This window comes from Littorina saxatilis, linkage group LG3, assembly GCF_037325665.1.
Source record: "Littorina saxatilis isolate snail1 linkage group LG3, US_GU_Lsax_2.0, whole genome shotgun sequence".
NCBI classification, from domain to species: Eukaryota; Metazoa; Mollusca; class Gastropoda; order Littorinimorpha; family Littorinidae; genus Littorina; species Littorina saxatilis.
Window position 1 is genome coordinate 63,094,270 of NC_090247.1, and position 14,714 is coordinate 63,108,983.

A 14,714-nucleotide genomic window follows, 5' to 3' on the forward strand; every position below is an offset into this window, starting at 1 on the left:
CTTACTAAATTCGTACATCGCACAGAGTTATTTTGTCAAATATCTAATTTTTGTAAGAAAATGTGAATGTTAGGGTTATTTTTTGTGCCACCATTGACTTTGTCATCATGCAAAACATAGGAATTGACTCCATGTTTTTGAGTTTATCCCAAATATAAGCTGAGATATGAAGAAAAATGTAGATTGTGGCGGCCATTTTGAAAAGTGTCATGGCGGCCATAATATCCAAATTCAGAATGTCCACCTACTTAGATCATGTTTATTCTTGCATATTTGAATTCTTCACGTCAAAATACATATATGTAGCCCTTTAGTTTGTCACTTTAGTCCATATAACACGTGAGATATGGCCCGCATAAGATTTTCAGGCGGCCATTTTGAAAAGTGTCATGGCGGCCAAACAAACCAAATTCAGAATGTCCACCTACCTAGACTACACTACTCCACGTCCAGACTCTCCATTGAGACCAGGTGGATGCTTGTAACCCTCAACGTTTAGCGTCTCATTTTTTTGGCAAGCTACAGATTTCAGCTACCCGACTATAAATGCGTATCAAAATAATGCTCCTCAACTAAGCATGGTATAACCCTGTCACGTTATAGAAACTGTATATGCTGCGATATATTCTCTCTTTGTTTGTGTATCACACGGACAGATTTGTACTGTCACAGACTCTCCAGTCAGGATACCCCTAAAATTGGTTCAAAAAACGTGCAGGCAGACAGATAGACAGACAGGCAGACAGACAGATGGAAAACGTTTGACACAGACAGAGAGACAGACAGACAGACAGACGAACAGACAGACAGACACAGTTTGACTCAGACTCTGGTGGGTTGGAGCATTGGTTTTTATTTCAATGGAATGCTGATGAAACCGTGAACACATTCTGAGCTTAACAATTATATTAATATAGTATTTCACGTCCGCCAAAACATTAACAAAAACACAAATAGTATCTTGAACAAAAGGAATGCATCTATTCAATTATATTAATTTACGTGTTGTTGTTGTTGTTGTTGAAATACACAGATGCATTTCAGCACTATCTCACACCCCTTGACCGCCACACTACGTATCGGGTACGTACTTAGCTATACACACACAAAACAAGAGGCGAAGCCTTCAAGGCTCACGTAAGAAATAGACAAACAGTAACACAAACTCAATCACTCCGTCACACATACACACCCACACACACAGTAAGCTTAGGTGACACTGTGCAAGAAAGAGAGACACTAGATCTAGATCTGTCTGTCTGCATGTAGCCTACTTTCAGGGACACGACTGCCAAATAGTCTCGGCCCGCTCAAAATAACAATGACCGAGACCACACACACCACGCGAGAGAGAAAGACTACAGGGAGGAATGCCGTCATGATGCATTAATTGACGTCAAACACTTTTGACCGTGACGTAATCTTATGCGAGCTTTATCCATAGTCTTGGATAACCACTCACACATAGACTCGGAAATGTTAAAGTTTCTACCACAGACATACACACGCACAAACACACACACACACGCACACACACACGCACAAACGCACAGACAGACAAAGTTACGATCGCATAGGCTACACTTCGTGAGCCAAAAACGACAATACTCTGACAAGGGAAACTACCACATTCTTTGCCCTTTGAATTTCCACAAAGCGATTGTGTCCCCTGGAGACTATATTTCTCAGCTTTGATGTAATTGTCATCGCTGGTATATAATGATATTTTGTTGAGATTTGTAACTAAATACTTCCGGTAGTGAAGGAGATGCACACTTGTTTTCGATATAAACGTGTTGTACTTTTTTTTTTACATCAGCCAAACCATTTTTGTTGTAAAGCAGATTATGTCTCTTTTTCCTCATCCTTCGCGTCAAATACAACGGACAATCTTTTAGTATTTTCACTCACCGAAACATAGTGCATGTGTAATTCATCAGTTCTAACATGTATCTATTCCGGTTTAAAATACATCTACATTTAGCAAAAAGTTTATTCTTAAGTGGTAGTCAACCAAAGGCTTTAATTCTTAATTACCATTCCAATTCTTGTGAATAATTAATTTGATTTAGTTGAACAAAAGTAATGAAAAAACCCATCGGAACGGTTTCATAAAAAAATGCTTTGGAAACACCATAAACCTCTGAATGTACATTGCATTCCATAACCATTCCTTCAGTGAATACAAAAATAAAATACATATTTGTTTGTTTTTTGTTTTTGATGCATTCACTAACAGTGAAAACAGCCATGGAAGAAAATACGCGATAGTATTTGGGCACACACACACAGACCCACACATATAAAGATAGACACAAGCAGACAGACACAGACACAAAGGCACACACGAACGGATACACTGACACGCATTGCCACAGACGCACGCAAGCACACACACACACACACACATACACACACACACACACACCACACACACACACACACACACCGCACACACACACACACACACAACACACACACACACACGTACACACTCACACACACACATACACACACACACACACACACACACACACACACACACACACACACACACACACACACACGCAATGTGCAATGCGTAAATACACGACAACTATTTGCAACAGTTCCCAGATATCATCTCTGACGTTACAAATAGATGCATTGCTTGGCGTTAAGCATGCTCATTTTCTGAGAAAATTAAAGTTCAAAAAGGTCCCATAACCCAACAAACAAGTACTACGATACAAGTCCACACAGAAGACAATAATCCTCATGGTCCATTCATCAATTTTTCAAAACAATCTCTGTTGCTGCAGTCACTTCTTCGCAAACGGCCGAAGCCTCATATTCATTGGACGAAGACCACTTCACGAAGCTTTGGTACGTTTTGGTAAAAAGACTTGGCGAAGTCCACTTCGAGTTCAATTAAGGACAGTCTTGACACACGCACTTAATTAGACTGCTTTTTTGACACTGCTCCACCTGCCAACTTTGCGTCTGATACTGAAAATGTTTCCTTAAGAAGGACTCTGCATTGACTGAGTTTAACACAAACATGTTTTGGGACTTTTTGTTCTTAGAGATGATCTATCATCTCCCCCTGCCCCCACCCTTCACTCCACTTTCCCGCTCTCCGTTTCTGCGTACCAACAGCTGCCGCGATGGTAAAGAATGTGTAAGTTTCTTTAAACATTTTTACAAATCTCTTCCATACACTCAACCTCGCCAAGCTTTAACACCAACTACCCCCCCCCCCCCCCCCCCCCCCATCTGCGATCATTGACATTGACCTTCGACAAAGGTCAGACATTTACGGACCTCTGTTACCTCGATCACCTCTCCTTAACAACACGATTTCTCATCCCCAAACAGTTATGAACACTGAAGGCGACCTTGACCCCTTGACAAAGGTCAAAGGTCAAAGTAGACCATCTTGCAACCTCACCTCTCCTCAACAACATATTGTTCTTTACCTCCAACCATAAACACTCAAGGTGACCATGACCCTCGACAAAAATCAAAACCTTCGAAACCTCATAACTTCACATCTCCTTAACACCACACACCGGTCATAAACACTCAAAGTGACCTTGACCCTTCGATACAAGTCAAAATCTTAGAAGCCTGGCAACCACACCTCTCCTTAATACCACACTCTTTCCCATCCCCAGCCCCCGGTCATGAACACTCAAGGTGACCTTGACCCTCGGCGAGGGTCAAAGTCCTAGGGTCCTAAGGACCTCCTGGAAGTTGTCCCTGAGCTCAGGCAGATATTTGTCCTTGATGGTGGTGTCCTTGACCCAGTTTTCGCAGCGCATGCCGAAGTCCCGGATGCAGTCGCGGTAGTGGTGGAGGTAAGCGAGGTTTGGGTCGTACTGCTTGGGCAGCCAGTGTTCCTCGTACTGCTTGCTGATGTGGTGGATACCCACCTCGAACACTCGTCTCGGGGCCACCATCACCTTGGTGCGAATCTGCAATAAATCATTAAATCACAATTATTCTTTAAAGTGGTATTGCCCGTAAAATGTGTACGCCAAACAGAAATTAGATGAGAACCAACATGTCGAGGACCAAAAGGTCAAGGCACAACAGGTAGAGGACATTAGGTCGATGGTCAAAACTTCGGGGGTGACAACAGAGAGAGACAGAAACAGAGAGACAAAAAGAAACACAGACAAAAAGACAGAGAAACAGAAAGAGACAGACAGCGAAAGACAGACAGAAAAAGACAGAAAGAGACACACACAGACAGACAGGCAGACAGACAGACACACATACATATAGAGAGTGATAGAGTGAGAGGGGGGGGAGATACAGAGAGAGGCAGAGACAATGACAGAGAGGGACAAAGACATAGACAGAGATACAGACAGACACAGAGGGACACAGAGAATGACGGAGCCAGTCATACCGACCAACAAAGACAGCTAGCCAGCCACCGAAACAACCAAGCAGCAACACAGGGTGCAGAAGCTCAAAGCAGACGACGCTGTCCTCCACACTTAACTACCAACAAAGACAGCCAACCAGCTAGACCGACCAACGAAGACAGCCAACCAGCTAGACCGACCAACAAAGACAGCCAACCAGCTAGACCGACCAACGAAGACAGCCAACCAGCTAGACCGACCAACGAAGACAGCCAACCAGCTAGACCGACCAACGAAGACAATTATCAGCCACCCAAACAACCACCCAGCAAAACGGGGTGCAGTAGCTCAGAGCAGACGACACAGGCCTCAACACTTACCCTGCTGAGCATAGCGGGCCTGGCGGTCAGTGCGACGCTCTGCAGGTCCTCGGGAAAGTGTCCCTCGGTCACTCCAGGGTCGTAGAAGGCTGACTTGAAGGCGTAGCCACACGTGTCGTTGGGAAGGACGGGCGGGAACAGCTCACCTAAAGACCTAAAACGAGTTGAAATAATGATGGAATGCTGTTAAAATGATTAACATTACAGCAGTGACACAACAGAGAGCCCCACCACCACAACTAACATCACCACAACCACCGACCAACCACTTTCATGCACACAAGCAAACACAATAACAAAAAACAACAACAACATTGTAACCGTATTGTTTTCAACCGCTAATAGATCAAATAAGATAACGAACAACTTCTCAATTCAAACCCGAGTAAATGAGTGCAAACATAGCACGTTCATGTCGTCTGGGATCACTGAGACCAATTAGAACTCATCTACTTTATGTAGTGTGTTCCCCTCTATAGTGTCCTACATCCTTTTAAGTAAGATTTTTGTTTGTTTGTTTGTTTGCTTAACGCCCAGCCGACCACGAAGGGCCATATCAGGGCGGTGCTGCTTTGACATTTAACGTGCGCCACACACAAGACAGAAGTCGCAGCACAGGCTTCATGTCTCACCCAGTCACATTATTCTGACACCGGACCAACCAGTCCTAGCACTAACCCCATAATGCCGGACGCCAGGCGGAGCAGCCACTAGATTGCCAATTAATGTTAAAGTCTTAGGTATGACCCGGCCGGGGTTCGAACCCACGACCTCCCGATCACGGGGCGGACGCCTTACCACTAGGCCAACCGTGCCGTTTTTTTAAGTAAGATACACACATACGTTCAGTGTGGACATGATGAGCTTGACCTACAGATAATTAGATTTTAAGAAAAGTAACTAAAGGGACGCTATCTAGTTTAGGTCCGGCTTGAACCAGCCTGAATAGCGCCCCTTGATTCTTCATGTCTCCGCAAGCTATTCGTTGCAGTTTTCAACACCGCACCAAATGTGAGAGACCGATTTGTCGAGTGAGTTCTTTCGTCCCACGATGGGCGGAGGGGGAGGGGGAGGGGAGATGCGGATGAGACGGAATCTATCTTGCCTTATAGTACTTATAAGATTATAAGGCAGGAGAGTTCAGTTGAAAGAGCACTTGACTTGTGATCCATAATTATGTCACGGGTTCGAATTCGGGCCGGAACGGACACGGGTCAGTCTTATGTGAAGACTCGAAAACGGTATTCATGTCCCACCCCCGTATCACCATGGTGGCACGTCAAAGACCTCAGGAATTAGTTCATACGTGCAATTGCCTGCTTACACCTAAACACGCAAATATATGGGTAGCGCGACTCTTGTTGCTGCTAGCTTTCCACTATGAGGAAGCGACCCGAATTTCCTAGAAATGGGACACAATAATATAGTTATGGAAATGGAAACATAACCCAAAACCCAGCCCCCACCCACGCCGTGTCAAGAGTCTGTGACGAAGAGGAATCTACAATGACCAATTCTGAAGTGTTCAGACATTGACCTGCCAGACCCCGGAACAAAACACAGCGAAACAAAATATCGTCAAGACCTACTTGATGCCCTGAGCGTGGGGGACGATCAGCTCATCGATGTCGTGGAATGCAGTGTATGCGGACACTGCCATGGACCGGTAGAGACAGTCGTTGTTGGTGACCAGCTGACCGTGGTACCAGATCTTGGCGGTGTCCATCGTCTTGGGCAGTCGCCATGGCAACAGCGTGACCCAACCCTGCGAGAGAAAAGAGAAAGTAATATGGTGCAGGTCTGTTATCCGGAGAAAGGCGTTATGGTGTGGTTGGCTGATTTGAATCATAAACGCAATGTTTCAATACCAAACAAAAACTCGTACACACACACACACACACACACGCACGCGCACGCACACGCACACACACGCACGCACACTCGCACACTCGCACACACACACACACACACACACACGCACACACACGCACACACACACACACACACACACACACACACACACACACACACACAATCACACCCCTCCGCGATTGATAACCAAGTGGATAAATGTATGAGAAAGACAAGGACTGCGACGTAGCAGGAAGGGATGTACTGTAAAACATACAGAAAAATAATCTAAAGAAAATCTCACCCTATCCTGGTAGAAGCGTAGCACCCGTTTAATGACAGAAGACATCTGGAAGTCGTAGAAGAAGACTTGGTGCACTCCAAGGAGTCTAGTCAGCTCCAGGAACTCGATCAGCCGCTTGGCCAACACAGACCCAAACAACGGGGACACGCACACACTGAAGTTGTACTTGAACCGATGCTTTTCTATGGATACCTGTATAAAATAACAGGAAGGCAGAACGATAGGTTTTGATTCACTGTTTTAGAAATAAAGATCAAGCCAACACAAATTGTTTAAAACGTGACTACTGACGTTTGGTTAAAGCCTCACATTATTTTGGCAAAGTCTACTTCACGAAGCTGGCTGCACGTAGCTTTAAGACTGGCTGCACGCAGCTTTAAGACTGGCTGCACGCAGCTTTAAGACTGGCTGCACGCAGCTTTAAGACTGGCTGTTTTGGTAAACAGACTTCGCGAAGTCGACTTCGGGCTCAGTTAAGGACAGCTTTACGAATTGTACACATATACGGGTATATGTGTCTCAGATACCTGCATAAAACAAGAAGGCGCAACAATCAAAATGAAATAACAGTTGGCTGTTGTTTTCATATTCATTAATGTATTTAAACTTTATGAATATAATAACATAAATAAACTAACCTGGCCGTTCCTGACTTGTTCGGGAGTAACGTGCTGAACAGGCAGGGGGACCTTGACAGCGGCACTGTGGTTGAGGGATAGAGACATGTTGTACGCTCTCCTTGCGACTACTAAAGGCACGGGGCAAGAGTAGATGAAGCCCAAGTATCTCTTTTTGTGGTTCTCACAAAGCTGCAATAGAAAGAAAGTCATGGTGGATTTGTTATTAAAAAGACACACGCTGTAGGCACTATTTGCAAGTTTTTAAGGGACTGTGCAGGAGTAACACACACAGACCCACGCACATACGAACGCACACACAGACACACCAACATAAATACAAACACACACGCGCGCGCTCACGCTCGCACGAACACAAACTCACGCACACACACACGCACGCAGCCACTTCCACACACACACACACACACACACACACACACACACACACACACACACACACACACACATATATATGTATAGGTTACAACACGAGTGGTTTTTTATATGGCTTGTATTTCAGTCAAGACCCAGCGGATGAATATCATCGGGAGACACGAGCCTCTGGCGAGTGGCTCTCGATTGATATTCCCGCTGGGTCTTGACTGAAATACAAGCCATATAAAAAACCACGAGTGTTGTAATCTGTATATCCCATTCTACCATCAAACACAAAGTGTAGACTACTAGCGGCACTGTTGCGATCTGTGCAGGGTAAAACTGTTGCCAGCGAGACTTAGCCCTTTTGCAACCTTAAACTAAGTGACCGTCGCTGAAAAAATAAAACGAATGAGTGCATCGATAAGTACGCAGTAACACTACTTTCAGACCATTTAAAAGCTTTAAGTAAAGGTTCATAAGTTGCAAGAAAGTAATGAAGTCGAATAGAAATTAATTTAGTTGAAGCGCACAATTCTTTTGTTTTGCGTTTCAGGTCGGCAGAACGGGCGAAACGGGTTTGGGACCCATTTGGCTTACTCGATTCAGAATTGATTCCACGTTGTTTTTCTCGAACGTGTGTAATTAGGCTTATTGACAGAGAAGCAAATTTTAGGGAACAAATATGTAGGTTTAGATTTAACCATTTACTCCCTATTTGAAATGTATCTACGTGAAAACTGTTTTGCGAGTGTGTTTGCATGGATGAACTTAAACTGGTATGGGTGTGAGGAAAACGCGACCGACACGTCTGTCACCGCCGATTGATTGCATTTTGAAGGAATATGACTGGATTACGGAAAAATATGTGGACTTACTGCAGAGCCAGGCAAAAGAGTAGACTTGCTCGCAAAACACGTGAAACAGCCGATGTTTGATAGCTGAAGGCGCACACCAAAACACACTACCAACAGATTCTCAAAAGTCGTCTGCTAACGATGCAAGGGGAGGGTACTCGTGTTTTTGTTTTGGTTCGCTAGCATCTGGTTATCTTGTAAGTTGAATGTTCGGTTTTTTCGACCTGCATTGCTTTCATAATGAAAGAAACTTTTGCTTATTGCATCTCATACATCAGATCAGTTCTGAGATTCATTTTTGCGTGCAACTGATATGGTTTTCTGAGCCGTGCAATACGATTTTAGAACTTCATACAAATGTGTCACATTGTTCGGCGCGAGGTCAAAGGTCGGGAGGAAAGTAGTCCTTTGCCCAAATAGGAATCTGCACTATCATATATTTTTTGGAGTCCATGATGTATTTATTGAGCTATAAAAATACAACATATATACCCATACTGAAGTAACAGAGACAAAGAAGGGAGGTCATGGGATATATATATATATATATATATATACACACACACACACACACACACACACACACACACACACACACACACACACACATACACACACACACACACACATATCTACGGAGACAAACGGTATCTTCGCCGTCGACAATTCATTTGGTCAAAATATTGACTGAATCAAACCGGGAAAACTAAAAAGGGAAAAACACAGAGGAAAATGCATTCACTGCATGCAAGTAAATGTTTATTTCTTTAATCTTTGGTCCTGCATTGGTAACAGTTGTCGATATGATCTCAAACTTTTGGCGTTCTGCACATTCGATACTTCTGTGCACTGAAAAAGGCAATTTTGACGTGTCTGCATTACTATCTAATTCAATATCGCAAACAATAGTCTTGGAGAATGCAGAGGGAAGGGTGTATCTGCACCCAAAAATGATTACGAAATGAAGTTAAGTTGCTGATTATTCAATAAAATCAAGTTGATTTGGCATCTGCCGTCAAGTGTTCGTATTTGATTGTCTTTTTTATACGCCTCTAGCTCAACAGTGGTCACAAACAGGCACATGAATGTCACTTTTAGGCACACACAAATGAGAAGACTCGTCATTATGCTTTCAATGGGTTTTTTTGTTTGTTTTTCCTGCCATTTGCATATGTATTGCAATTACCCCGAATGTAAGCTTGAAATTAGTTTTGCCTTGTCCTGAGTAACCATAAAGCATTGAAAAGCATAGCGTTCAAAACGTAACTGCAAAGGTGTCTCACCTCATACTGAGCAGCGTCAACGGTGAAGGAGGAAGCGAAATCGGAAGAATGAAAATGGCACAGCGCTCTTCGGTTTTCCTTTGAAGCACTCAGTATCATAATCACACGAACAAAAGGCTGGAACATTTAAACAAGTAAGACATCAGAATTTAATACAATCCTGTACAGTAAGCTTACACTAGGAATGTTATAGCATGGGGTAACATACGTTCAATACATCTACATAATAATCATAGAATGAAATGTCCATTAAATATATTATACGTTATTTGCGTGTTTGACCAAAATATGACATTTTACACAGATCGAGACAGTCATTGTTCTCCGAGACCGCGCTAGCGGTCGAGGTGAACAATGACTGTCGAGATCTGTGTAAAATGTCATATTTTGGTCAAACACGCAAATAACATTTATGTATCGATCGAATTCCTTTCAGGTACTTATGTCTTTGTTGTTGTTTTGACGATTGAACGAGCACACACACACATGCATGCAATCCACATGTATGCAATCAAACACATAAGCTTCATATTTGGGCGTTTCAGGTTGACCGAAACTTCAAAGGAACTACAAAACACACGTCATGTACTCACTTTGTTGTTGTTTTGACATTGAACAGCACACACACATGCAATCAAACACATGACGTTGTTTTTTTGAGTTCCTTTGAAGTTTCGGTCAACCTGAAAAGCCAAATTATAAAGTTTTGTCGGCCTCTGACGTCACATGACTCAAAGAAGGGAAATCCAATCTCCAATCGATACATAACCATTTATTACCAATTCAGTGCCCCATACAGCAAGGCACCGCCCATCATCTGAGTGTGCACAATGCCGACCCGCTCACTTGAAATCTAAATTATCTAAGTTCGGAAAAATCAAGTGAAATTGCGTCACTTGCTTTATGTCAAATGTATCTTTACGTCATTTCCCATCCGTCTGGAGTCGGTTCTAAATCTGTCGCTCTCTGTTCAACAAGAAAAAGCGATTGTGAGATTGTTGTGTGTCAAATGCATTTGACCTGTGAATATTCATCACGTCAGGTGTGTTACTCTGGCTGACCCAGGTCACGAGAATTCTTTGACTGACAGGCATAATCAGGTAGGAGCGCTCATGTTCCCATTGCGGCTGTTCTGTCTAATTCGCGGGGTCGCTTCGAAATTTCTTGTGGTCGAATTACGGTAATAAAACCGTTATTTCTAATATACTGACTGTTAGCAAATGAGAACAGACATGTATACAACTCTCCTGTGTTCACTTTCAAGTGAATAACTATCGTTCTGATATCATTTTAAAGTGAAGCTAAAGAAACCTGGTATCGGCACTGCTGTGCATCTCCTATGATCTCAATGGTATCAAGGCACGCCTTTGCCGCGACAAGGTTTGCCAATACCGGCACTTGTCTTGTCTAGACAGTGACGTCATTCATAGATGACGCCAATCATAAATGACGTTTGTCAAGGGAACTTATGCTTTCAAGTGTTGCTGCTTCCAGTGACAGGAAGGTATAGAGATTGATCATTGTATACAATCAATTTATCATTGTATACACAAATTACACGAACGTCATCTTGTGAGGGACCAAAAAATATTGAAACTCTCGGATGATTTTTTTGTGTGGTATCAACCTCGACCTACGGTCTCGGTTGATACCACAAAAAAATCATCCTCGAGTTTCAATATTTTTCGGTCCCTCACTCGATGACGTTGTGTAATCTCTATGTCTCACAAACGATATCAGCATTCGCCTAAAAGGCTCATGCTTGATATCTTTTTTCTCGACATATCTGTTATCATTTGCAAACAGTCAGCATATTAGAAATAACTCATAATAGTACAATTTAATGATATAAAAACACATCAGATATGTACACTTATGATTGTAACATCAGATTCTTGATCTTTCATAACAATGAGGCACTTAAAAAGCGTCTCATTTGTCATATAACAGTACGTTTCAGAACTGAGAATTATAACTTCTAAAATATATCTTAAACATAAAGCACACACACACACACACACATACACACACACACACACACACACACACACACACACACACACACACACACACACACACACACACACACACAGAACATGCGCGCACTCGCTCAAGAGAAGACTTAAGCGTTCACCGTGAACATCATGTTCAACAAGCGAAGACTAGTTTTGTACACATGTAGCTAACCTCAGAATAAAGCTTGACTTAGAAGCGAAGACTAGTTTTGTACACATGTAGCTAACCTCAGAATAAAGCTTGACTTAGGGCGCACAGCTTACCCGTTTGAACACAAAACCTTTCAGATAACAGTGTTCTCGTGTGTCAGAACGTGCAATTAGTGCCAAGAAATATTGTCCCCATTTGCAACACTACTTTTTTTGTTCAACTGACTCAGTCCTCAGCAACCAGAACCCACCATACAGCTGGCAATTATCAAATGCATCTACATAAAACATATAACATTTATACAAATTTTACACAGGCAGCATTTGAAATAGGCAAGCCCCTGCCTCATTTTGGAAGCCCGTCCCTATCATACACTAGTCTAGCCCTACTTTGGGTGTGCTTAGAAAGCCGCCCTTCAGAAATGGCCACTACATATTAAGCGATATATACAATCAGGGGATATTTACAGTATTCATAGGTCATTGCATCTCGTCATTGCCTCTCATTGAAGCTCAAGCTTGATGTATTCCCAAAGGAGAACTGAAGATAGTATATGTTTATGTAAGACATGCCCGTCAGCCGATATAACAATATAAACGATTTCAAACGCATTTTGTCAGCAAATAATTTCTTAACAAGGTCCTTTATGTCGTATCCAAACACAGAACGCGTGTGAATTGTGTAAAACTAAATACCCGGAAGTATCTGTAAACTGTTCACTGAAGGATTTAAAACAAGTTCCTTGTATGTGAAACTCAGATATGTCCAGAATGAATAATGAACAAATAATGAAAGGAATGCAATGCAGGTCAAACATGGCAAATTCCATGCATAAAAACTATGAGCAATTGCTTACGACATACGCTTCGGAGTATACAAAGCAAGCAATGAAACAGAGAAACCAGAATAAAAAACCATATTCATCAATCTCTTTATGGAAGTGTTTTCAAAACAAGCGTCACACAATAATACGTATATACTAACCATAGTGTTATACGGTCTGTAAAACATGTTTTATGAATACGACAATTTTTGCTGGCGCAATCTGACTGGAGGTTATGGTTATGTTAAGCTTGGTCCCCTGGAAGTTTTGGAGTTATTATTTTTTTTTTAATAAAACTATAGCTTCAACCAAGAAAGCGTTTTTGTGTGTGTGTGTCTAACGACAGTGCTGAAACCTATGGTTCTTCTGATTGCTCAGGTGAGTCAAAAAAGCCACACCTTTAATTGTTCAGCTTCTTACTGAAAAAAACCTCACTCAGAAGTCGATCAAAGGTACAGTACGTCACAGATGTCACCAACTGATATTTACACACTTTTGACAAACAAATACGTCGGTCTCAGCAGTGTTCCGTGTTCGTATTTTTCTTTAAGCATCGAAAAAGGCAAAGAAACAAGAAAGAAAACAACAACAATAATTACGTGCATGAGCGACAGTTGATGATCTTTTCAGAACACAAAAAAACAAACGACAGGTTCCCCACACATGGGACACACTCGAACAAATCTCGCGCAGTGCCTGCACACCACCTGATGCAGGCAGTTGTGCAGCCTTGTGTTCACTGCGTGTCTTCCGCACATCACGCAGAGTCCATGCCCAGGAGCTGCACACACAAAACATATCTATTTTAGTTGCACAAATCCGGGAACAGACTACTTCCAATTCAGTAGGGGGGCGACTATCTTCAACCCGGCGGGTCCCCAGGTGGCGAATAGGAGAACGGCCCCCAGATATGGGGGCCAGCTGTGAATATAGAATAAGCAGTCCCGGATCAACTAGTGGTGTACCAGGACGGGGTGGGTTGGCAGATGGCACTAACTACCCTATAAATGCCCTACGTGTCCGATGACTGTTACACCATGCGAGTAAGAGCCGCATTAAAAGCTCTAGCCCCGGGGTGGGACCCCCGGTAAGAAATCCCCCATGTGTTCCCAGGGTTAGGTTTTTGAGCCAGGAACTAAGGGCGGGGTAACCCTGAAAGAAACCTAAGGGCTGAAGTCGGAGGACCTGGGCCAACAGGCGCACCTTAACCAACCACAGATCCACGCAAATCGCAAAAATGAAATGAAGCGAACGACAAGAAGAAGTTTCAAGAATATAATAGGTTTAAAAAAATATTTAATTGAAAAAATATATTCGGTTTAAAAATTATTGAGTTTTTCCTGGGGTAGCCTCCCTTGCTCCTCTGTCCATGTCATCTGTGGGTTGTGCAGTGTCGTTGTTCTGTCAGTGATTCTTCTTTCTTTCTCTTCGGTCGTCTTTCTTCTTATTTACTGTGTAACTCTTGTGCCTGATGGAGAACCCAGTGTTCGAAACGTCGCCTGTGTTTGTTTCGCTTTCGTCATTCCAACGTGAGCACAATGCTTTTTGGTATTTTTATTATTAAGTTGAAAAATATGTTCGGTTTCAAATATATTGAGTTGAACAAATGTATTCCGTTTAAAAATATCAATTTGCACAAATATATTCAAAAGTATTTAGTTTAACAATATATTCGATAACATCACCGAAAACATTGCATG

The 14,714-nt window shown here is 42.6% G+C and overlaps 1 protein-coding gene across 2 annotated transcripts in view; it reads right to left on the reverse strand.

Annotated features, from left to right (window-relative positions):
• Window positions 1–837: 837 nt before the first annotated feature.
• Window positions 838–14,714, reverse strand: part of LOC138962910 (beta-1,4-galactosyltransferase galt-1-like) — a 35,203-nt gene continuing 21,326 nt past the window's right edge. Inside the window, exons 1-7 of one of the 2 annotated variants that reach the window (XM_070334870.1) lie at window positions 13,614–13,753; window positions 10,026–10,142; window positions 7,529–7,699; window positions 6,891–7,082; window positions 6,325–6,500; window positions 4,736–4,889; window positions 838–3,956 (exon numbers count right to left, since the gene is read on the reverse strand). In XM_070334870.1, the coding sequence (XP_070190971.1) occupies window positions 3,702–3,956; window positions 4,736–4,889; window positions 6,325–6,500; window positions 6,891–7,082; window positions 7,529–7,699; window positions 10,026–10,142; window positions 13,614–13,619 (1,071 nt within the window). In that variant the 5' untranslated portion in view covers window positions 13,620–13,753 and the 3' untranslated portion in view covers window positions 838–3,701. Of the gene's footprint in view, window positions 3,957–4,735; window positions 4,890–6,324; window positions 6,501–6,890; window positions 7,083–7,528; window positions 7,700–10,025; window positions 10,143–13,613; window positions 13,796–14,714 lie in introns of those variants that run through there. The other variant, XM_070334868.1, reaches the window with a different exon arrangement.